The 23,315-nt window shown below is 40.1% G+C and overlaps 3 protein-coding genes across 4 annotated transcripts; 2 read left to right on the forward strand and 1 right to left on the reverse strand.

The window, feature by feature from the left end:
- Positions 1-174: 174 nt before the first annotated feature.
- On the forward strand, positions 175-11,538 carry lrrc66 (leucine rich repeat containing 66). The gene is made up of 5 exons (XM_086283798.1): positions 175-265; positions 621-1,058; positions 3,426-3,595; positions 3,802-4,135; positions 4,223-11,538. The coding sequence occupies exons 2-5, from the start codon at positions 632-634 to the stop codon at positions 11,116-11,118; spliced, it is 7,827 nt and encodes a 2,608-aa protein (XP_086139924.1). The 5' UTR covers positions 175-265; positions 621-631; the 3' UTR covers positions 11,119-11,538.
- Positions 11,539-11,725: 187 nt separating this feature from the next.
- dcun1d4 (DCN1, defective in cullin neddylation 1, domain containing 4 (S. cerevisiae)) lies at positions 11,726-17,376 on the reverse strand. The gene is made up of 11 exons (XM_086283420.1): positions 17,298-17,376; positions 15,936-16,006; positions 15,799-15,838; positions 15,506-15,593; positions 15,282-15,370; positions 15,110-15,180; positions 14,770-14,861; positions 14,499-14,607; positions 14,223-14,327; positions 13,951-14,053; positions 11,726-13,843 (listed from the first exon to the last, which is right to left on the reverse strand). The coding sequence occupies exons 1-11, from the start codon at positions 17,314-17,316 to the stop codon at positions 13,788-13,790; spliced, it is 843 nt and encodes a 280-aa protein (XP_086139546.1). The 5' UTR covers positions 17,317-17,376; the 3' UTR covers positions 11,726-13,787.
- Positions 17,377-17,650: 274 nt separating this feature from the next.
- On the forward strand, positions 17,651-21,864 carry ociad2 (OCIA domain containing 2). Of its 2 annotated transcripts, none has more exons than XM_086283924.1 (8): positions 17,651-17,715; positions 19,166-19,321; positions 19,416-19,500; positions 20,660-20,713; positions 20,813-20,860; positions 20,937-21,084; positions 21,519-21,607; positions 21,795-21,864. In XM_086283924.1, the coding sequence occupies exons 2-7, from the start codon at positions 19,232-19,234 to the stop codon at positions 21,583-21,585; spliced, it is 492 nt and encodes a 163-aa protein (XP_086140050.1). In that variant the 5' UTR covers positions 17,651-17,715; positions 19,166-19,231; the 3' UTR covers positions 21,586-21,607; positions 21,795-21,864. The 2 variants fall into 2 exon arrangements, with proteins under 2 accessions (XP_086140050.1, XP_086140049.1); XM_086283923.1 differs by having other exon boundaries at positions 21,519-21,602.
- The last annotated feature ends 1,451 nt before the right edge of the window (positions 21,865-23,315 follow it).

Below are 23,315 nucleotides of genomic sequence, written 5' to 3' on the forward strand. Positions count from 1 at the left end.
TAATAGAATGCAAAGTATGAAGGTTTGGTCTTCGCCATAAACTTACACCATCACAGTAAGACTGTGACAGTAAGACATTAACCAGATGTGTAAATGATTGTATGAATCGCAGAGCAGCTTCTTTGGGCAGGGACGTGTTAAGCTAGACGCAGCAAAATACACCTCAGACTTCGATCAGAACTTGCTTGAGACAGCTGAAGTAAAGCTCTCCGGGTGTGAAGAGTCACAAGGTTTCATGTCAGTTTGGCAAAGAGTGGATGCACAGGTGAGTCTTCAGTTCATTTACTGTGTGTTTACTTTTATATTTAACCTTTTTTAACCCATCACTGGTGATGAGCGTAACCCGAGGTTTTTGAAAAAGAGAAAAACCTTTTATGGGTAAATATATAAATACTTTTAGATGTGTGTCCATTAGGTTGTCTTTCAAAAAAATAAACTTACATATTCAGATTGCATAGTGTTTAGGTTGGGCTCATCACCTATTATAACGTAGACCTCATGTTCATGTAATAGCTTCATTTTTATTGCCGTGAATGCTAATTTAAACCTATCTGTGAAGCAAAAATAGTTCTTCCTTTTTAATTTATTTCTAAGTGCAATGTGACAATCTGTACTCTCAGGGCAGCTTGTGATGGCAGCACCGCAGGGGCCTTTTTTGGCCGCTGTGTTAGTCCTTGTGTCTTCGCTTCTCTGCTCCTCTTCCTCACCTGCATGTCTGCAGTCCTGCACCTGTCAGAGTGCTTTCCTGTTGAACTGTTCCTCAGCTGGCCTTTCCTCGGTGCCCCAGCACATCCAGGACTCTGTCACGGAGCTGGACTTTTCTCATAACCTCCTCAAATCTGTAACATTTCACCAGCCACATTATAACCTCAGGAGTGTGTGGCTGGGAAACAACAGTATCACACGTTTGTCCCTGTGCACTGGAAGAAACCTCAGGGGTCAACATCTTAGAGATAAATATCGCTCAAGACCTTGGACCAGATGGAAATGTGTATCTTGGGCCCCCACCCTGCAGCTGCTCTCTGTTGAGATGAATCAGCTACGCCAACTCCCAGAGGGTGAGTCAGTGTTATATGGTTGTAAACTAATAAATAAAACACTGTCAAAGCACATAAACATACACATTTTCACACGGATAAAAACTGCTACCAGTCAGCACTAACTGAAAACCTGAAAAATGTAATTAATTTCATTTAAAAGTAATTTCACTGCCAGGTGAATCTGCAGGTGTTTTAAAAGATTTCAATATCACTTAGCATTATATATGCAGTGCAGTATTTCCCGGTGCTTCAACAACACTCATCTTCTATAGAAGAATTGTGTTTTCTGGTGAATTTTCATCAAACTTTCATCTCATGCAAGGGAAAATATTTAAACTGCTGTAATAAGAAAGAACTGGAAAAAAATGATAAAAAGTACAATTTAGCACGAATAGATCGTGCATAACATTAGCAGCAGTTTAAGTTTGTAGCTAATTTTTGCTGTAAAACTCAAGGCAGCTTCTTAGTAAGGGAAAAAAATATACGTGTTTAGCATTGATTCGACAGGTGTCTATTGGAAGGATGAAAACTCATTACTTTTAAATCCATCATATCATTTGGTGTCCAAATGATGATAGCAGCGCATGCTTTCTAACACTGTTGCTCCAGAATTGTTTGGTGATTAGTTTAGTTAACATCCATTTAATATTCATGTATCATTTTGCATCCATAATGCACATTTTTTGTTGATATTATCATCCTGAAAGACATCACTCTCTTGAGAAAACCTTCCTAGTAAGGGGAATCAAACCACGTAAGCAAAATACGTCTCCCAGAGTAAGAAGCCACTTTTCGTTTTACAGTAGGATCAAAGGTTAAAGATTTTCCTTTAATGTGTCAACCATTTGTTTATAACAATCCACTACAAGTGTAACATTTCCCACAAAAATGTAATGAAATCTAAGTATAAAGAGAAGAAGGTTGACTCAAGCAAAAGTAAAACTACCTGAAAACTGTTCTTCATTACAGTGCTTTAGTAAATATACTTACTGTACTTTACAATTCTGTTGAACTTGCACATACTGCAGAATTTAATAATCCTACAAACTACAATCACAAAATCTTAGACGTTAATATCAGCACAATTCTCAGCCAATATGAGTAGCAACCCATCCTAACATACTGGTCTTGCAAATTGCAGCGATATAACAATATTACATAGTATTCATAAACCACACCCAGTACATTTTGAGGTTGGTTACATGACTATGGCTGACTGTTATCTTGGGTGGAACATAAACAGGTGGTAGAAAAACTGACATATTAAATTTAACCTTCAGTATGGAACTAGTCGTGCAAGTCTCTTGTAAACATCTAAAAGTGTTTTGACTTCCAGATTCCAGACTTCCAGATTATGAGACAATTTGTTCACACTAGTTAATTGGGCCATAACTTATTGTTATCTTTAATATTAGGTAATAATATATAATGGTAAAGTTGCACACTCCTTAAAGGCACACCTTTAATTTCCTCATGGAATGTCATTGAGAAATGTCCACGAGTCACACTGGAAAGATTGGTCCACCTTGCCACCATGTTCAGGAGGGTTTACCTCAAAGTCCATAGTGTAATAAATCTGTGAGATTTATGCATGTCAGTTACTGTTCTTTTCATATAAACAAACCACCCCACTGATATGCTTTATCTTTAGTACTTTGCTCCAGGCAGAAATAAACCACCTCACGTAGTTCCCCTGTACAGCCTCCAACCAGTCACAGTTGTTAATCGACATTTCCCTAAAAAGGTGGAAATAGAATACAACAGAACAGCCCTTTAGTGTCATTATACATGTACAATGAAATTATGGAATGTTGTGAATCACACAATGCCACTTTTCCTGGGCATTGTCATGTTTCTCCTCTTTCTCCTTGGTTGAACATGTGAGTGTTTCAAAGGAAACCATTCACTATAAGTCTTCTAATGGAATGTATAGACCGCCTATTTACTTAGCAAGAGCTCTGTTGACAATCATAGACCCTGTTCTATTTGGTATTCAGATCACAAAACCAGTGCCTCTCTAATGAAGCACAGATCCACAGTGCTTTTCCTCAGCACAGCAGTCTCAGGGAGATTGTCTCTACTGAAAAGGAGGAGCCAGCAGAAAATGGCCAAAAATAGACATATTGTAACACTATTCATTGTGAAAACAAAACAATTTGATTTTGTTTTTCATTGATGAGCTCCACACTGATTGAGGCTTATGTTTCACATTATATAATGTCAGCCGTGTTAATATGGCAGACCTGCAAGCAAATTGACAGAGAGGACAAGAGCCAGACAAACTTGTTGTTATTACTGAAAATCTGGAATACAGAATACATGTCTTGCTGTCTATGGGAGCTACCCAGTAATCTCTAAATGCAACTCTGATTTTCTGTCATTCAGGGCTGGAGGGTATTGAATCCTTGGAGGTTCTGCAACTCTCTTTCAACAGGATCTCAACTCTACGACTGGGAGAACTTAGCCATCTTCAGCAACTGAAAGAGTTACACTTACAACATAACCTCATCACAAGTCTCCATCCACAGATGTTTCAGGATTTACCACAGCTCAAAGTAAGACCATTTGTTGTTGTTGTTGTTGTTTGTTTTTGTATTTTGGGGCCTTTTTGTGTAAATACAGGTGATTGTTTTTCAGATATCTGTTCAAAAGCTAGACTTAAAACCTTGATGCCTACTCTAACTAACTGATAATGTCAATATCTAAATTGCAATTTGTTTTGCCAGTCAAACTCATCATAAATATTATATTGCCCTCAAAGGTCCTAGATCTGAGCTTCAACATGTTGACCAGCATCCATCCTTTAATGTACCTCACCCTGCAAAACATTGGAACAGAAGTTAGGCTGCTTGGAAACAGGTGGCAGTGTGACTGCAGGATGCACAGTCTAAGACGGCGGATAGCCTTTGACAGCAACAGAGGCCTGCAGGTCTGGAGCATCATGTGTGCTTCTCCATCCACCCTCTCAGGCAGAGATCTGCTTCAGCTGCAGGATGATGAACTGAACTGCCTCAGTACTGGTAACATCCCAGAGCTCCATCAGGATGTGACAGTCCACAGGGGCTCTGAGATACTGCTGTCCTGTTCAGCAGAAGGTAATACATCAAAATGATGCAAAAATGTTTAATGCATATTTAGCAATTTAAACTGATAATACTGCATATCAATGTGATCTTTTCCAGACTCAGTGTGGTGGACGCCCAATGGTCAAATGTCTGTGAACCAGTCTGATGGTGGTCTGCTCATCAGTGACATCACAGAGAGTGACACGGGACTGTATGTGTGTGTGTCTAAAGAAAAACAGGTTGTGTCTGTTTTTAACCTCCAAATCAGTAAAATAGGTGGTGCAAGAAGAAAACCTAGAAGTTTGTCTGAAACCAGCCAATACATAATCCAAGCAGGCCCCACAAAGAGTGTACGTAATGGGACAAGTCCAGGAGCTGGAGCAGTTACTCAGTCTGACTTGGCACTGGCTGTGTGTCTATCTATTTTCATCACATTTCTAATTGCCTTTATCCTTGGAGTCCTTGCAAGACCGTGTATTGATGCTCTTTGGAAAAGAGTCACCGAAAAGAACATCAATACACGGTCCCGTGAAACTAACTCTGCAGTCTCTGTAGAACAAACACAATATGACAATGAGGCCTTTTCCACTGGAGAGGAACTAGAAAGGACAGGACATCACAGGGAAAGGAGAGTCACATTTACCACTGTAGACTACAGAGAACATGGCAACGTACAGTACTATGATACTGTAGTCAGTGGCAATCCGGAAAGCATCAATAATGATGTAGTGATTGATTGTGAAGTTAGTGAGGCTCAGAATATTAAACATACTCCTGAAGATTCAGGAAATGAAAGTAGCTCACATCAGAGCAATTCAGAGGGTAGACTAAATGATGGCAGAGATCACACTACTGCTGGACATAGGCACAACATGGAGTTTGAACCCATCCCAGATCCTGTTGAACTAGAGGAAAAGAGAAGCCTATCTTCTTCAAGCTCTGATTCTTCACTATCTGAAAAAGAATTCAAAGAGCACCACACAATGCCTAAGGCTCCTAAGGTGACAAAGGACCCTTTTCAACAGAAAACTGATTTCTCAATACTTACAAAAGAAGAGGTGCCACAAAGATCACTAGAAGGCAAAAGTAAAATGCCTGGATTTACCTCTGAGCCATGGTCACCACACACAACAGACCCTGGTTATTTAGAGGAGAATGAAGAACTATTTGAATTTAGTGATTCTGTTCAAAGTCCATCTCCCAGGTCAGGCAGTATAATTGGTTCTTCTAATAAGTCAAAACTTACTGTGGCAACCCCTTCCAAAAAACACAAGCGGGATTCTGTGTCCAGTTCCAGCTCAAACAGCAGTGAGGATGAGTCTACACTTTACAAAGCCAACTCTGACCAGCAAATCAAGCCTGCAGTGAAACCAGAGCACTCGTTTTCCTCCGATTCCAGTGACAGTGATAAGGAGCCAGACCAGCACACAGTTAAGCTAGAAATTGATAAAGATAGCACAGTGAAAGTTAAACCAAAGCCGCGGACAAAGTGGCATGATGTCTATTCGGATACCAGTCAGAGTAAGAATCTGGATGCCAAAGCACCTTCACTATCTATAAGAGATTCATCCTCTTCCAGCAGTGACAGTGAAGCAGATTCCAAAGTACACTCAAGTATAGACAGAAAAAGCCAAATCAAAGAGCATTCACACATCACTGCTCCATTACCGGAGTCAAATTCATCTTCCAGAAGCATGAGGAAAGATTGCCCATTCAAAGAATCTCAAACAAAGAGTCCTGATCCAAATGCAAAGTGGCCTACCATTGATCTTCTACACATTCCTCACATTAAGCGGCGCCTAGATATCAAAGCATCATCAGTAGCAGTAGGTTCTGACACAACTTCTAGCAGTGAAAGTGAGGAGGAAACAACGAAACACATAAAGAAACAGGAGCAAGGAGGTATATATATGCCAATTGTTCCAAATAGGTCATCTCAAAAAATAAATCAAGAGGATAATATTCGAAAGCCTGCCATTCCTCCTGAGCGTCCCAGGAGTATCAAGAAAGATTTAGATCTCAAAGAACCTTCATCAGCCTCTAGTTCATCTTCTAGTAGTGAAAGTGATGATGAAGCAGGCCACAAAGTGCAGCAGGTTCCAGGAAAGTTGGGCATTCCACCCCGCCCATTCAAAGAATCTCAAACAAAGAGTCCTGATCCAAATGCAAAGTGGCCTACCATTGATCTTCTACACATTCCTCGCATTAAGCGGCGCCTAGATATCAAAGCATCATCAGTAGCAGTAGGTTCTGACACAACTTCTAGCAGTGACAGTGAGGAGGAAACAACGAAACACATAAAGAAACAGGAGCAAGGAGGTATATATATGCCAATTGTTCCAAATAGGTCATCTCAAAAAATAAATCAAGAGGATAATATTCGAAGGCCTGCCATTCCTCCTGAGCGTCCCAGGAGTATCAAGAAAGATTTAGATCTCAAAGAACCTTCATCAGCCTCTAGTTCATCTTCTAGTAGTGAAAGTGATGATGAAGCAGGCCACAAAGTGCAGCAGGTTCCAGGAAAGTTGGGCATTCCACCCCGCCCATTCAAAGAATCTCAAACAAAGAGTCCTGATCCAAATGCAAAGTGGCCTACCATTGATCTTCTACACATTCCTCGCATTAAGCGGCGCCTAGATATCAAAGCACCATCAGTAGCAGTAGGTTCTGACACAACTTCTAGCAGTGACAGTGAGGAGGAAACAACGAAACACATAAAGAAACAGGAGCAAGGAGGTATATATATGCCAATTGTTCCAAATAGGTCATCTCAAAAAATAAATCAAGAGGATAATATTCGAAGGCCTGCCATTCCTCCTGAGCGTCCCAGGAGTATCAAGAAAGATTTAGATCTCAAAGAACCTTCATCAGCCTCTAGTTCATCTTCTAGTAGTGAAAGTGATGATGAAGCAGGCCACAAAGTGCAGCAGGTTCCAGGAAAGTTGGGCATTCCACCCCGCCCATTCAAAGAATCTCAAACAAAGAGTCCTGATCCAAATGCAAAGTGGCCTACCATTGATCTTCTACACATTCCTCACATTAAACGCCGCCTAGATATCAAAGCACCATCAAAAGAATCTGACACATCTTCTAGTAGTGACAGTGAGGAGGAAACAACGAAACACATAAAGAAACAGGAGCAAGGAGGTATATATATGCCAATTGTTCCAAACAGGTCATCTCAAAAAATAAATCAAGAGGATAATATTCGAAGGCCTGCCATTCCTCCTGAGCGTCCCAGGAGTATCAAGAAAGATTTAGATCTCAAAGAACCTTCATCAGCCTCTAGTTCATCTTCTAGTAGTGAAAGTGATGATGAAGCAGGCCACAAAGTGCAGCAGGTTCCAGGAAAGTTGGGCATTCCACCCCGCCCATTCAAAGAATCTCAAACAAAGAGTCCTGATCCAAATGCAAAGTGGCCTACCATTGATCTTCTACACATTCCTCACATTAAACGCCGCCTAGATATCAAAGCACCATCAAAAGAATCTGACACATCTTCTAGCAGTGACAGTGAGGAGGAAACAACGAAACACATAAAGAAACAGGAGCAAGGAGGTATATATATGCCAATTGTTCCAAACAGGTCATCTCAAAAAATAAATCAAGAGGATAATATTCGAAGGCCTGCCATTCCTCCTGAGCGTCCCAGGAGTATCAAGAAAGATTCCGATATCAAAGAACCTTCATCAGCCTCTAGTTCATCTTCTAGTAGTGAAAGTGATGATGAAGCAGGCCACAAAGTGCAGCAGGTTCCAGGAAAGTTGGGCATTCCACCCCGCCCATTCAGAGAATCTCAAACAAAGAGTCCTGATCCAAATGCAAAGTGGCCTACCATTGATCTTCTACACATTCCTCACATTAAGCGGCGCCTAGATATCAAAGCATCATCAGTAGCAGTAGGTTCTGACACAACTTCTAGCAGTGAAAGTGAGGAGGAAACAACGAAACACATAAAGAAACAGGAGCAAGGAGGTATATATATGCCAATTGTTCCAGACAGGTCATCTCAAAAAATAAATCAAGAGGATAATATTCGAAGGCCTGCCATTCCTCCTGAGCGTCCCAGGAGTATCAAGAAAGATTCCGATATCAAAGAACCTTCATCAGCCTCTAGTTCATCTTCTAGTAGTGAAAGTGATGATGAAGCAGGCCACAAAGGGCAGCAGAGTCCAGGAAAGTTGGGCATTCCACCCCGCCCATTCAAAGAATCTCAAACAAGGAGTCCTGATCCAAATGCAAAGTGGCCTACCATTGATCTTCTACACATTCCTCACATTAAACGCCGCCTAGATATCAAAGCACCATCAAAAGAATCTGACACATCTTCTAGCAGTGACAGTGAGGAGGAAACAACGAAACACATAAAGAAACAGGAGCAAGGAGGTATATATATGCCAATTGTTCCAAACAGGTCATCTCAAAAAATAAATCAAGAGGATAATATTCGAAGGCCTGCCATTCCTCCTGAGCGTCCCAGGAGTATCAAGAAAGATTCAGATGCCAAAGAACCTTCATCAGCCTCTAGTTCATCTTCTAGTAGTGAAAGTGATGATGAAGCAGGCCACAAAGTGCAGCAGAGTCCAGGAAAGTTGGGCATTCCACCCCGCCCATTCAAAGAATCTCAAACAAGGAGTCCTGATCCAAATGCAAAGTGGCCTACCATTGATCTTCTACACATTCCTCACATTAAGCGGCGCCTAGATATCAAAGCACCATCTGTAGATTCGGACACATCTTCTAGCAGTGACAGTGAGGAGGAAACAGTAAAGAAACAAGACCATGGAGCTGTACATATTCCAATTCTTCCAAATCGGTCATCTCAAAAAGCCAGTCGTGAGCATGACATAAGAAGGCCTGCCATTCCTCCTGAGCGTCCCAGGAGTATCAAGAAAGATTCAGATATCAAAGAACCTTCATCAGCCTCTAGTTCATCTTCTAGTAGTGAAAGTGATGATGAAGCAGGCCACAAAGTGCAGCAGGTTCCAGGAAAGTTGGGCATTCCACCCCGCCCATTCAGAGAATCTCAAACAAAGAGTCCCGATCCAAATGCAAAGTGGCCTAACATTGATCTTCTACACATTCCTCGAGTTAAGCGGCGCCTAGATATCAAAGCACCATCTGTAGATTCTGACACATCTTCTAGCAGTGAAAGTGAGGAGGAAACAACGAAACACATAAAGAAACAGGAGCAAGAAGATATATATAGTCCAAGGCAAGAAACTGATTTGCTTTACACAAAAACCCAATATGTTCATCATACTGCAGACATCAAATCAGTATTATCAGCTTCTGAGTCATCTTCAAGTAGTGACAGTGAAGATGAAAAAAGGGGCCAGACAAAGAAGCAGAGTTTGGGCTCAACGGGGTTTCAACAATCTCAAACCAAACGTCATGATCCTATTTACACATCAAGCAGCTCAGATGAGGAGGGGATGGAAGATTTAAGAAACCGCCCAGTTGCAATTAAACCAGATTCAAGATTGCCTGAAATAGGCCTCAGCACTATCCCCTATGTCAAAAAGCATCTGGATATCAAGACACGTTCACCTAAGTCCTCCTCCAGCAGTGATGAGAGTGAAGGTCGGACTACAGACCAGCCTGTTAAAATGGCTAGCAACTTAGGCTCTCCAACTTCTACACTGTTTAAGCTTCCTCACATTTCAAAGAAAGATTCCAATATTACATTAGAAAAGTATGTTGTTATAACAGATGAGTTGACGGAAAATCGAAAAGACAACTTCAGCACAACACCAGAGATAAACTCTGAGCTCCAGTCACGATGGGCCACAATGAATCTTGGTTTTTCCCGATTTAGAAAGCGCCTTGAAATCACATCACCGAGTTCTCAACCATCCAAATATCCCTCATCACCTCTGCCAGACTCCTCTTCTCTGAATCCTGAAAACAAACATGTGAAACCCTCTGATTCCTCTTCCAGCAGCAGCAGCAGTGAAGATGAGATAACAGAAAATAGAGCTCCTCCAGGCATGACATATGTTGACTTTCCAATCTATAAGCGTTCAATTATGAAAACTTCATCGCTATCTGATAGTTCTTTCTCCCCCAGTGGCAAGACCCAAATGGTAAATGTTGCACAGGAAAGTGAAAAGGACAGAAATTCATCACTTGCTCCAAAGAGAGTATCCAGTCTGAGCTTTGAGGATGAAGTAAGGAGAAGGACTGAACAAAGACACAATGCAAATGCAGATATACCACCAGAGATAAAATGGACTGGTGTTGGTCATCATCTGTCTAAAATCTCTACACCAGCACTAAAGACGGGTCTGAATACAACACCTCCACAGCAGGCTTCACCTGCAAAACCAGAACTTCCCCAGCTGTACTCCTCCAGCATCAAAAGTGACGTTAAAATAAAGCAAGACAGTTGGAAATCAGATGTAAAGCCAACACATAAATTCTCATCCATTAGTGCCAATAGTACTTCTTCTGCATCCGGAGGTGCTCTTCACAGGCTTTACAACTCACCCAACACCACATATGAGAATCCAAGCCCTCTTTTGCTCTCTGATAGGAAGGAAAGAAAAGGCCTCAGTGCCCTAAAAGTCATGTCATCAGAGAGAAAAATGTGGGACACGGTGGATTTCAGTGGGGATGTATCTCCTACAGCTGATGACCACAGTCCACAAGTTGACACCGGTGTTTATTATCGCAAGTCTGAGCCAGACATCAAACCCCTGCCACGATTACATCTCCCCTCTGCTTCACCAGATGAGAGAAGAGCTACAGATTTGTTGTATGATCTTCCCCGCTACAGGAGCCATGACATCAAACCACCACAAGTTGCCCCACCTCCTATTCCTGTAACACTACCGCCAGAGGAGGCCGTTGGGCTTTCATGGAGATCTCCACAGGACAATAAGAAACACGGCTCGGAAGGAAATAGAACCTATCAGCAACAGAGACAAAACACAGAGGAACCTGTTGCTTCTTCGCTTACACCAGAATACCCACCAATCTATTTAAACACTTCAAACATCAGTCATGTTTAATGACAAGTCAATTCATGCTAAACACTTGAAAAGCCACCCAGATGATAGGCATGATTCTCTGAGCTTAAGTTATCCTGTGAATGTCAAAAATATTGTGAATTGTATATTATGTGTGACTTTGGAATGAAATGTAAGCTATAATCATTCATTGGCTAGGGCTGCCACAGAGCACTTAAATGCAGTCTTTATCGATGCACCATGCTTATCTTTCATGTTTGACTTATTTCTGCAAAATAAGATGCCAAATGAGTTATTTACTTGCATTCATGAACAGAATTTCTGACTTCTGAAGGAAGTCCAGTGTGATGGCTCAAATTTGTGTATAAAAACCTAAATTCAGTGATGTTAAAGACTAAATCATAAAATAATTTACAGATTTTTTTTTGTATCTCTAATTGAACATTTTAGCAAATAATAATAAAAATATCAATTTGCACATATACATTTTTATTTGTATATTTGCTACATCCCAGATTTTTGTGCAATTTATTTAGCTATTACAGGTACAAAAACTGATGATGTAGAGGTCTCAAAATCCTATATATTAAATGTGATACACTTGACATTATAAGGTTAAACAAGGGCGAACTATCAACTAAATAACCAGAACATAAGCCATAAATAAGTTAATAAACCATTTTATTTACTTGTATAGACACAGGTTATAGTGAAAACAGACATATAGACACATAGTTTACATACATATATACAGTTGGGACAAGGCTGTTCATCCTCCTGCATTATCAAGGGAGAAGACTAAACCACTGATCTCTACACAGTATTTGGTAAGCAATCCTACAACTACTTTAGTCTTAAGGTTTATGCTGATGGTAGATGCATTGTAGTGACGACAAAGGTTTCTGTGTAGTTTTCAACTGAAATGGATTTATGGAAGCGTTTATGTATGTCATGACAATGTAGTGCAACAGTAGCAAAACAGGCTACTGTCTGCATTGCCTGCAGTTTGCCAAAGTTTTGCAGCATATGTAAGGATGTGTAACAAAGGGTAAATGCAGGAGGGAACTCCTGTTCCACCATGAGGTTACAGGTGTGTTCCAGGTCTTAATAGACACAATCATGTTTATCATCAGAATTCAAAGAACATGATTGTGTTTATGAAATTAAGCACAAAACACTTGCACAAAAACCTGTACAAAACAAAAACAAAAAGTTTGAAAAATGTTTTCAAAAAATCTCATCCATTCACAAAAGGCTCTGTCGGAGCATGCATGCAAATATTAAATCTTCTGACAATTCAGCATCACATCACAGCCAAAGACAAAAATTTATACATGTGTTACAAGAACATTATACTAGGCGAAAAGAACAGCATAGCATCATCACAAAGTTCCAAACTGTCAGTGTCCACTGTTTTGAGTACATCCTATGGGTGGTATAAAGCAACACTTTCACCAAACGTACCTTACTACTCAAGCCTAAAGGACCTCATCCTGAGAGGGTCACCGGTCTTCCACTGCAGTTACATTAACACCGTCAGTGTTGGGAGAGATGCTACTGGTAAGAGGAGACCTGAAACTATCAGTGGACTAAGGAAGACAAACAGATGCCACATATCAAGACAAAATGGACACCAACTAGCTCTATGTCAACTTATAACACAGCCAAAACAGTCTGAGTTCATCCTGAAATAATCCCTGACCACTCAGTGTGTCTGTGTGCATGTACTCTTATCACACGTGTATGTACATTTGGGTTTATTGGTATGTGTGTGGGACACACAAAGTGACTTCCATGTTTTGAGGCACAGTAATACTCTCATCTACAGAACGTAGATACATAAATCAGTCATCAGACCAATAAATGCTGATCAGAGCACTAGTGGCTCACCGCTGTACTGTAATAAGAGTTAGTAAGCAGCAATGCTAAACTGTTTGGTGTTATGAGGTCTGAAGCCTTTGCAGGGGGCTAGCAAATGAATAGCTAGAAGCAAAAACAAAACAAAAACAACAACAAAAAAAGCTGAAGCAATCAAAACTGGAGGGGAAAGAAGAAAACAAACAAAAAACAACTACAAACTGGCACAAATCAATAGAATAGAAACTTGCAATCAACCATTTGACACAGTGTGCTTCTTGAAGTACTCCTATGAAACTCAAAATATGACAAAAAAAAAATAAAATTAAGTGCTATCTGTCCAGAAAAGCTCAAGTTCAAGTTCATTGCACAGATGTATAATACTTTAATGTGCCCAGGTCAAAGTGACCCTATTTAAGACTCAGACACAATGCATGAATGGTCACTTCTCTCAGTTTCTCTGTGCTGAAGACAAGGGGTGAGGAGTGGTTCTCCCACACAATACCATTTTGCTTCCATCATCCATGTATGACACCACGTTATCCTAACACAGACAGCAATATGACATGTCACAGTGAGAGAGCAATGCCACTGGAGATTGCTGCAAGCTTGCCCACTACGCAACTTCGGTAGGGAGCACAGCAGCCCTCCTGCCTCCACGCTCTGAGCAGCGTGCATGCAGGCTGCAAACCCAGCAACCCCACCCTAGCCCACCCACAGCCCAAACCCCTCCTTTCCCCAGGAAGCACCCACAGTCACTCCTTTACTTTTTTTTGTATTGGTTACTTATTGGTTATTGATTCTCAGAGTCGTTGTTGTCACAGTTGTATTACTTTCCCATTTTTGCGCTGCAGTTATGACATCTGTCTTTCTTTGTACCATTCCACAAACTCGTCCAACAAAACAGGCCCTAATGAAAAAAAACAAACAAAAACAAAGATGAGGCACAAATTTCAGTATATTACAAAATTAGTATTTGGGTAACACTCAGCTACACGTAAATGTGTGCTCACTTACAGGCACCATCTTCATCATAGTTGCTGAGGTCCAGGTTGATTGTCCTGCTGAACTCTAAAACATTGCACCATTGGTCTTTGTTGATGACTTTGTACTTTGATTGCTGAGGAATAACAAATAAATCCTTTAGAGTGATAGCTTTTTAGCTACAACAGCTCTTTCCAAGGTTAAAATGGGCAACAAATGATGGTATATACAACTACTCCACGAGACTTCTGTGACTGATTTTCTTAAAAAACAAAACAAACACCCCAACCAACCAAACTGCTTACCTCTAGAAACTGATTAAACACAGGAAACAAAGGCCACGTCTTTCCCAGAAGAAGCCCCAACATACATTTGGCTGTGTTCAAGTCCAAACTCCTCTGATCCTTTTCCTGTACAATCAGAACACCCAAGACTTTCTCAAATCAATGCAACAAGTCCAAACAGACAGTCAAGTCAGTCAGCCAGATTACAATATTTACTGTTTCTTACTGAGATTTTTGTATTTGTTCAAATGAATTTAACCTGGTTGTTGAATGCTGTGTGTTGACTGCTCCACTCACCCGAGCAAAATCAAAGGCATATCTATAAATGAGCTTAAAGCTGGTGCTGTCATTTAGGACAGATCTCAGGTAGTCAAGTGAATTCCTCAGCCTCTCAGTCGAATCACACCTGACGGCAGCAGAAAACTAGCTTAGGTATGTTACAGGATCCAATTTAATGCAAGTTACACTAAGAAAACACATCAATCTAGATAGGAAATCTTGAAAACTGTATTATATTTTAAAAAAATGAAGAAGAAGAAAAAAGCACTAAAGTAAGTAAATGACATACTGCAATGAGCCCATGCCTCTCAGCCACTCCTGAAGGGTGAAATATCCCATACTCTGGGCATCCAGCTTCCAAGCAAGAACCAGCATCACCACCTGAGCACAAGCAACAAATGACAGTTGCAGATATTCTTAAATACAAGATACTCAATCCATTACATATCACATGACCTTAAAGGTCTAGGACTGCTGATTGAGAATGCAGATTAAAAGATAGACTTTTATAAAGTCTCAGAAATGATCAGAAATGCAAATTGTCACCACTTCCAAAAGGATGTCATTAAAGAAAATGCCAGAGAGATAAACAGATGTCGAAATATGAAAGATTTTAAATATGCGCTTACATTCTCCGGCTCCACCCCGATGTCCTCACAGAATTTTTCCATGCCCTCTGGACCCACCACATCATCGCAGCCTATTCATGATAAACAAATGTCAATAGCAGCAATTTCCCATGTATGCACTGAGAAGAGGTCAAATGCAATGAAACTAAGAGTGTGTCCAGTAAGTGCTCACCTGCATATTCATAGAACCACTCCAAGCATCTTTTACTAGAAAACATCTCCTCCTCTCGGATTTGGGATGTTTCATGTTTTCTGAAAACGCTGTGAAGGAAAAAGAAAATTTCAACCATACTACACGTGCAGTACACCGTTTATTATATGTTTACGAATGGCAAAATAAACTGTGTACTGCACATATTCAAGTTCACTGAATATTTAATTAAAGGGATCTCGCACCTGTCCTGGCGACTTTTCTTGGCTGACATGTCATCTCCAGCAGAGGGTCTCCTCTTTTTCCTAGGAGGCATGGCTTTAGAGCAACAAGCTAGGGAAGTAAACAGAGGAGAAAATGAAAGAATAAATCTTTAAGAACGACATGCAATATGCCAACTTTCTATAGCAAAACATTTGAGTACTAGCCAAGCACTGAGAGTCCACTTCAGAAAGTGATATGTTAATGTACATCTGGCCTGATAAAAACACTAAACTGATTTAAAAAAACATAAAAAAAGGAGCAGCTGTATAGTTACCTGAGGGGTGGCTGTCCTGTCCAACGTCTTCTGCCAAGTTCTATTCAAAACAAATATGTGTGAGTAGGACACAGATGTACAGGGCACATGCATGCTAAAATAAAGCACACATAAACATATTGCTAATATGCATTTACCAGCCTGTGCAAGGTGTGGTGGATCTTATGGATGCTGGCCAGTGTAGTCAAGTGGGAATTCAGCTGAAAATCTATTTCCAAAAAATAAATATAACGTCAGAAAAGAACTAAACTAAACCGTGACACTCAGCTTTATGCTCCTGATCATGCTTGGCATGAGCACAAGGGTACAAGAAGGTGACATCATCACAGCCCCAGTAAGAACACTGGACTCAAATCTCAGGTGATCTTTGATTAGGAATCACACAACATTCACAGAGCACGCACTACTATCGCTTGATTTCCAGTTTTCAAAGATCTACGTTGCTGAAAATATCTCACACGAATGAGGGAGGGACTGCATTCCTCTAAAGACGTGAGAACGATCATGCATGCTACCTTCTCGCTTCAAGCCTTCTGTGCACTGTCGATTAAAAGCTGTCACCAAACACCGATGATTTTAACGTTTTTTCAGAGGCCAAAACCACACTCAAACCAGTACACTGCCGAGCAGATAGCACTAGCTGCATACCTAAAATAGCAGTGCAGACGCGCAACTTGCACAGAGTTTACAAAGTATCTGGAGAGTTTGGACGTATGGGCGTTGTAGTCCATTTCCTCTAAACAGGCCATTGGAAGCTAAGCTCTGTTTGGGATACTAAACTACAATTCCCATGCATTTGCAAAACAACTACTTCTCTCAGACCCTTCTACCCCCAACATTTACACCAACTGATTGAATGCATTTTACGTTGTTTGAAAAATATACAACATTATATGTGTTCTGGCACAAAACCAACGCACAGGCGTTTGCAGCAGCTGGTGTAGATGGCGCAAAACCCGGCGGCAGTGCTGCAGCAGGCAATGAAAGCTGTTTTACACAACTGCGTCACAATTTTCATTCCCTGTAAGAGTCCGCAGTTGACCAGAATATTGACCGATTTGCAATGGTCCTGCGTGGATGCCAAATGTGAGCTGATACCTGCTGTACGTGACCCATGAAGATGAATATAAACAGCTCAACACGCCGTTTAACCATCGAAAACCATCTGAATTTAACTAACGTCAGCCGCATTCAGCCGAGCACCGCTAACGCGACTCGAAAAATTAACTTCGCAAAACCTTCAGTGTCAAATATAACCTTCCACATGTCCAAACAGCTAAAATTACACCAGCTATCCTCCCTTTGTTGTCGCACAAGACAGCACTAGCAAATACAAAGAGAGCAGCAAATAGCACAGAATTCACGCGTCCTCATCAAACGCCACACGACCATGAGACAAAACTGTTGTTCAAAACAGAGCAAGACTATTAACGTCTGTGCCACACGCGCTATGGGGTCCCAAATTGATCCAGAAAAACCTCTCTAACGTTACTACTTACTTGCCGCATCAGAGTGCATTTTTATGAAACATACAACTGTCTGTGGGAAGTCCGCAGACCGGCCAATAGGCGGGCCTTGTCAATGTAAGCCACGCCCGCAGCTGTGGATTGAAGGTCAGCCTCATTCGCCTCCGCCTTTGCTCGCTGTCAATTGGCTAGTCGAGGTGTCATGTCATGACAGGGAGGGAAAAGACACCAGCTCCTCCCTCAACGAAATGTGATTGGTCATAGTTCTCAAAACAGGCCGTGCTATTCGCACGTCAATCACTAGAATTTCCTCGTGCAAAATTGAAACCAACCCACGATGAAATCTGATTGGTAGTTCTACTTCTAAATTGACTTCCCAGTGTAATCGCGGTTTGGGTTCGCTTAAAGTCAACGCCGTTTGTTGGAAGTAGGAGACGGTGTATTTGGTAATGTGAGTTATGTTTTGATTTTACCAAGGATAGGACGACAGCACTTAAATTTCCGGAATGTTTGCAGTGATGCTGCCCTAAATACCACTCTTAATTGCCCCTTGGGGATAAATAAAGTCTTTCTGAACACTTACCTTCATTTACGTTACCCTGTCAAATTTAGTATGCCCTGTTTGTCATGTGACTATAAATCTCAGTTTTTGTACAAGACGAACGAATGCAAACGTAGCAACATTGTTGGGCCCAAAGTTGTTTTTTTATATATCAGTAACATTATGGTGTTACTCACATGACTCTGTTTAAATGATTAGCTAAGCAACTATACCCCGTGTGAGTATAGAGAAGCTCACCAGGTTATTTAAACCACAGCACCTTACTCAATACAGCCATGATTAAATTTGTATTACTTTGTACTGGTAGAAATGGGTAAAACGGCCTACTGAGTTGTCCACTGCACAGTCGTGTATGTAGTTCCTTTGCCTTCCAGTTACACTCTTTATGCATTGACAGTCCTAGTCGGCACTAGTTTACAGCATATGGGCATTTAATAGTGGATTCAAGGTGGGTTACTTTGCATTTGATGTGTGTTTTCATTTTTATACTATTAAACTACATTTTGGAGGAGAATGTAGCCCCCCCCCCCCCTTTTTTTTTTAAACCTAATTAAATTTATTTGGCAGGTACACTTAGAAATTTGTAGGAAATACCTCACATATTAAATACGGTGCCTTATGCATTGGCCTGGATCAGTTTTAAATTAATTTTTTTTTAGTCATACGTTATTTAGAATAATGTTATGTATTAGTTCTGTACTAGTGAACAGCTACTATTTTTTTTTCTAAATCAGAGCATTTTTGTAGAATTTGTGCAGTTGCAGTTGTTAGGATATAGAAAATTTAAACTATTTAATTAATGCTCAGCAGTGATGTTAATAAATAAGTAGTAAAACAAATGTGTTTGCTTCATGGATAAGTGAGCCTTTGCTCCTTAAGCTGTGACCTGTTGAAAGGTATTTAAGTACAGATTATATATACCATTATTAGAGAAACTGTAGCACTGATATCTGCATTTTTATTAGTGGTAGTAAAGAAAACCTTGACCTTTGGCTTATAGGGATGTGTGTCCAATGAAATAACCAATAATAGGTGATCTTGTTATGAAGTTTGACTGCGTATATTGAATCTTTAGCCTAAACACATGTAGATAATATGTTACCTTTACCCACACTTGTGGGTCTACTAAATAGTGATATGAAAGAGCAAACACGAAGCTGTAGGCAAAAAAGGTGTGTCAAACACTGACGTGTAAACTGGTATACAGAGGTGAACCTGACCTGTTTTGGCTTGTCATCCTCATGCTCAAACAAATCTGACTGGGCAGAGCTCTGTTAGGAAGGCGGAGTTAAAAGTCTAGTCCAGGAAGTTCTATTACAGCTTGTTGCATTTGACACAGGCAAGGGGAAGCTTCAAAAGCAGCATAATAGAGCTCCAGCAACAAACTACTGAAGGGTCTAAGATCATGAGTGCTGAAATAAGTGGGCAAACAGTGCCGACCGAGGAACCGGCAGCTGCTGGTTCAGGTTCAGCTCCCATTAAAGGAGGGTGGAAAGTGAGTGGCAAACAAATTTGTACTAGACATTTTGAGCCCAGATGCAATGCTATATGTCACATATGATAACTAACCTCTATTCTGTTTCTTACAGTGCCCATTGAGTGATGCCCATGTTCACAGAGAAGATGTGAGAAAAGTTTGGAAAGAGTGCCAAGAGGAGAGCTTCTGGTACAGAGGTAGTCTCTTTCAGACATTCAGTAAATGCTCTCACGTGTGTCACAAATTTTCATTAACAATTTGTTGAAATGTCTCCCAGTGAGAGACAAGACTTGGAAATGTTCTTTGATGTGTAAGCAGGGTTTTTGTAGTAGAAGTAGGGGATAGGGGTCATCAATCAAGCTTACCGTTGAGGGTTTATATTCTTCACTGCGGAATTCAGTGTGTGGTCTTAAAAAAGGGGGGCAGATCAGTAAGAGGGTAAGTAACTCATAGTAAGATTTTATACTTTCGTCATTCTCTCAGTTGTGATTACAATGTGTTTATTTGATCATGATTATTTATATATGCATTGCTTTTAAAGAAATCATTTAAATACTATAACCACTCTGCCCTGCCTGATCAGAGCTTTTACTTAGGGTTAAGGTTGGGTGAAGCTTGGCTGGGAGTGTCCAGAGGTAAAAAAGAGGTTCTAGATAAAACTAAGGGGGGAAAAAACACCCGATCTGGAAAAAGTAGTAGAAGAAAAAAAAACACAAGAGGTTTAAAGATATATCAGTCATTTATGCACACCCACACATCTTTTATACAACTGTCAGAAAATAATTATCACAGCAAAAGCTTAAGATTGTATAAGCTACTGTGAGCAGCTTGCACTAAAGAAAATATTGTGGTCAGGCTTTTTTAGATAAAGAATTCCCAAACTGAAGATTATTGGTGTTTCATGTGGCAACACATCGTTGTCTTTAGTCTCCATCTTGGCCCGGCCTCTCACCACTAACCACACAGCTGCTGCTCATCTTCTCTCATCAAGCAGTTATGTAAACATGCAGTGGCAGCAATCACTTCTTCCTGTATCCGTCCTTTCCATCCCATTAGATGGACATGAGGTTGAGTTTTGGTATATGTCTCATTACTCCAAAGTTCATTTAGGTTGAACTATAGGCAAACAAAGCAAAATTAACGTCTTCTAGTGGATTCATTCATATGGGAAATATCGCCATTTAATCACAGACAGAAAAACTTACCTTTTATGCATTATGTATTTGTTTTGAATGCTGGCTTTTTAAAATAACTTTACTCTGATTCTATTATAATATTTCCCCAAACGCTGTCCAGCAGTTTGTGGCTTTGATCAGCTTCAGAGTAACTTCTGTTTGACTTGATTTCTGTTTTTAGCGCTTCCATTGTCTGTGGGCAGCATGGCTGTCACCGGTGGTCTCATCTACCAAGGTAAAGCATTAACATTCAAATACCGTACTTTAAATTACATGATATTGATCAAAGTAAAGCAGGTGTTTCTATAGTTATCACTTTTTTCCCTCCACATAGGTATTTGGAAATCATCAAAGCGATTTGGTCCTTTTCCAAAACTAGCAGGTTTGTGTCTTTCAGTATCTTGGATCTCAGTTTGTAAGTGGCAGCTGTGATTAATGAAATAATTGTTCTTCTTCAGTTGCAGGGATCCTTGGATTTGCAGTGGGGAAAGCATCCTATGTGGGCACTTGTCGGAGCAAATTCCAGGAGCTTGGCATTCAGGGTGGACCGGGGATTGGACCCTGGTCAAAGAGAGATCACCCTGGTCACAGACACAGGGAGGGCAGGTGCTGAATTTCTGTTTGTGTAATATTATCATGTTGTGTGGTAATATTCGCAGATTCTGGGAAGAGGAGTGTTGATAATCGGAAAAAGACTTACTTTGTGGTTTTTCGTTGTATATTTGATTGTCCATTTGTTTTTATTTCATTTTACTTTATTTTTTTAATATTCTCTGAGTAATTGCTCTTCTGTCTTGTTTATTGACCACCAGAGTTACAGTGCAAGCATTCAAAAGTCATTCGGAATCAAATTACTTTATTAATCCCAGAGGAAATTGTGTCATTGTGCTGGTCCACCTTTAATAAATGACATAAAAACAATTATTTAAAAATGTTACAGATACTTATTTTTATCAGCCATTGTTATTTTTTCTCCTCTCTTTGGATGATCAATACCCTTACGCCTCAGCATGACACTTACCCAAACATTATCCTCATAGACCCTGCCACCATGTGTGTGAAGAATGTAAGAAAAATGCTCCAGCAGCACCAGCTGGACAGGCTTAAAGACTGTGAGGACGGATGTACGGTAACATTCAGTGTGCATAACTGTAAAAATAATGTATTCAGATTAGTGCAAATATAAACTATCAGAAAATATGAAAAACAATATATATATATTTTTTTTAAAAGGACAACTTTGATATGTTACATAATTTGTGTCACTGTACATTGATGCACACCTATTTAAGTATTTCCTTTTTCATCCTCACCAGTGTTGGAGAGATTTTCTGCATGAATTCATCACCTTCTTATCAATGTCTTAAATAAAACTTGTAAACACGTCTCATTTTATCAAATAACCACTAGGGGGCGCTGCTATCCTTTCTATCAAAGAGCAAGCGCTTATAGAATTTCTAGTTTATACAGGGAGGTGAATATATGGGTAAAGCCAGGTCTTTGGACATAATTATCAACAACTAAACAGTTATTGAATGTTAAGAATGAGATCTGAAAATAAATAAATAACAGCCCTATGACAATGGAGAAAAAAAAAAGGTTTTGCCAAACTTGAATCATCAGGCATGAGTACAGTAACGACCACATCCATAACAGCAGCAGTAGTCCTACCTTAGGTTGCTCAGTGAATATGCAATGCTTGGCTACCTTCAAAAACAACTAAGGTGTAAGGGGTTAATCTGTACATGACAAATTACAGAATTTAATGAAAGGTGGAACGGGGAACATATCTTTGAGTTTTTAATATTTGGTACTTACCAGTCTAATAATAATAATGGCTTCTCTTTGTTTTCTTTTCCACATTTTGAGCATTAAGAAATCTGGTCTTAATTTTGACAGTTTATAGCACAGAAGGTGCACTTTGGAGCTGAACAGACAGCCATAACATTTTAAAACCTGTGCTTTCGTGTGTCTATAAGTGAAAGCACTAACAAAGTTGTATAACTGAAAAAAACACGATGTGGCTTTCTTACCCTATTGTGAATGAGAATTGGTCACTACTTGTAGTAATGCTAAGTGTGATTTTACTTCAGATATGTGTAGAGGCATTTACAAATATAACGTCTGATTTAAAAAGTTACCCAGACTGCTCACATCAGTGCAGGCCTCCACTAATCAGGTCTTGATGGTAAAATGGTCAGATGGAAGACATTCCTCAGTAATGAGCATGTGACAGTGAGCTGGGAGTTTGCCAAAAGGTACCTTAAGGACTCTCAGACCTTGAGCTTGAGAAGCAATATCACGTGGTGTGCAGACAAACAAATGAAGAAATATGAGGCAGTCTGCATCACCCCCTTACAGTTAGTACAGTCAAACATGTGATGGTAGCATCAGCAATGCTTTACTGCAACAGGAATGGGAGAAGCAAAAATTAAGCAATCCTGAGTGAAAACCCTTTTCAGAGTGCTTAAAGGCAGTTGTGAATGTTCATATTTCAACAAATCATACTGCCAAGATAACACCAGAGTGTATTTGAAAAAGTCTTGGAGGGTCCTAGCCAGAGTCTGAACCTGAATCTGTTTTGGAAAGTTAGCAGCACTGCTCAGCTAACCTACAATTAAGGCAATAAATCATCATATTTGGGATGAAATGATTTTTTTTTAGGAAGTAAATACTCCTTTTATGACGAAACGTGTTTTATATTTAATTTTGCCAAAATTATATTTTTATAAGTGTCAAATAATACAAGGACTTCATGACTCTTTTGATGAAGACAGCTGGTCATTTTTGAAATATGAAGTTTAATCAGTTTTATGATTTTATATCAGTTAGTGTTT

The sequence above is a fragment of the Aulonocara sp. 'chitande type north' Nkhata Bay genome, linkage group LG23, assembly GCF_057382095.1.
Source record: "Aulonocara sp. 'chitande type north' Nkhata Bay isolate Kocher_YH1m ecotype deep benthic linkage group LG23, A_spYH_male_GT1.1, whole genome shotgun sequence".
Classification (NCBI taxonomy): domain Eukaryota; kingdom Metazoa; phylum Chordata; class Actinopteri; order Cichliformes; family Cichlidae; genus Aulonocara; species Aulonocara sp. 'chitande type north' Nkhata Bay.

Excerpts from the sequence above, each read along its gene's own strand:
- lrrc66 (XM_086283798.1), top strand. The coding sequence starts at position 632 with ATGGCAGCACCGCAGGGGCCTTTTTTGGCCGCTGTGTTAGTCCTTGTG. Across the intron at positions 3,596-3,801 it reads AGGATTTACCACAGCTCAAA|GTCCTAGATCTGAGCTTCAA; the intron begins GTAAGACCATTT and ends TTGCCCTCAAAG. Across the intron at positions 4,136-4,222 it reads GCTGTCCTGTTCAGCAGAAG|ACTCAGTGTGGTGGACGCCC; the intron begins GTAATACATCAA and ends GATCTTTTCCAG.
- dcun1d4 (XM_086283420.1), bottom strand. Across the intron at positions 14,054-14,222 it reads TGTTTAATCAGTTTCTAGAG|CAATCAAAGTACAAAGTCAT; the intron begins GTAAGCAGTTTG and ends GTTATTCCTCAG. Across the intron at positions 13,844-13,950 it reads CTATGATGAAGATGGTGCCT|GGCCTGTTTTGTTGGACGAG; the intron begins GTAAGTGAGCAC and ends TTTTTTCATTAG.
- ociad2 (XM_086283924.1), top strand. The coding sequence starts at position 19,232 with ATGAGTGCTGAAATAAGTGGGCAAACAGTGCCGACCGAGGAACCGGCA. Across the intron at positions 19,322-19,415 it reads CCATTAAAGGAGGGTGGAAA|TGCCCATTGAGTGATGCCCA; the intron begins GTGAGTGGCAAA and ends TGTTTCTTACAG. Across the intron at positions 20,861-20,936 it reads TCCTTTTCCAAAACTAGCAG|TTGCAGGGATCCTTGGATTT; the intron begins GTTTGTGTCTTT and ends GTTCTTCTTCAG.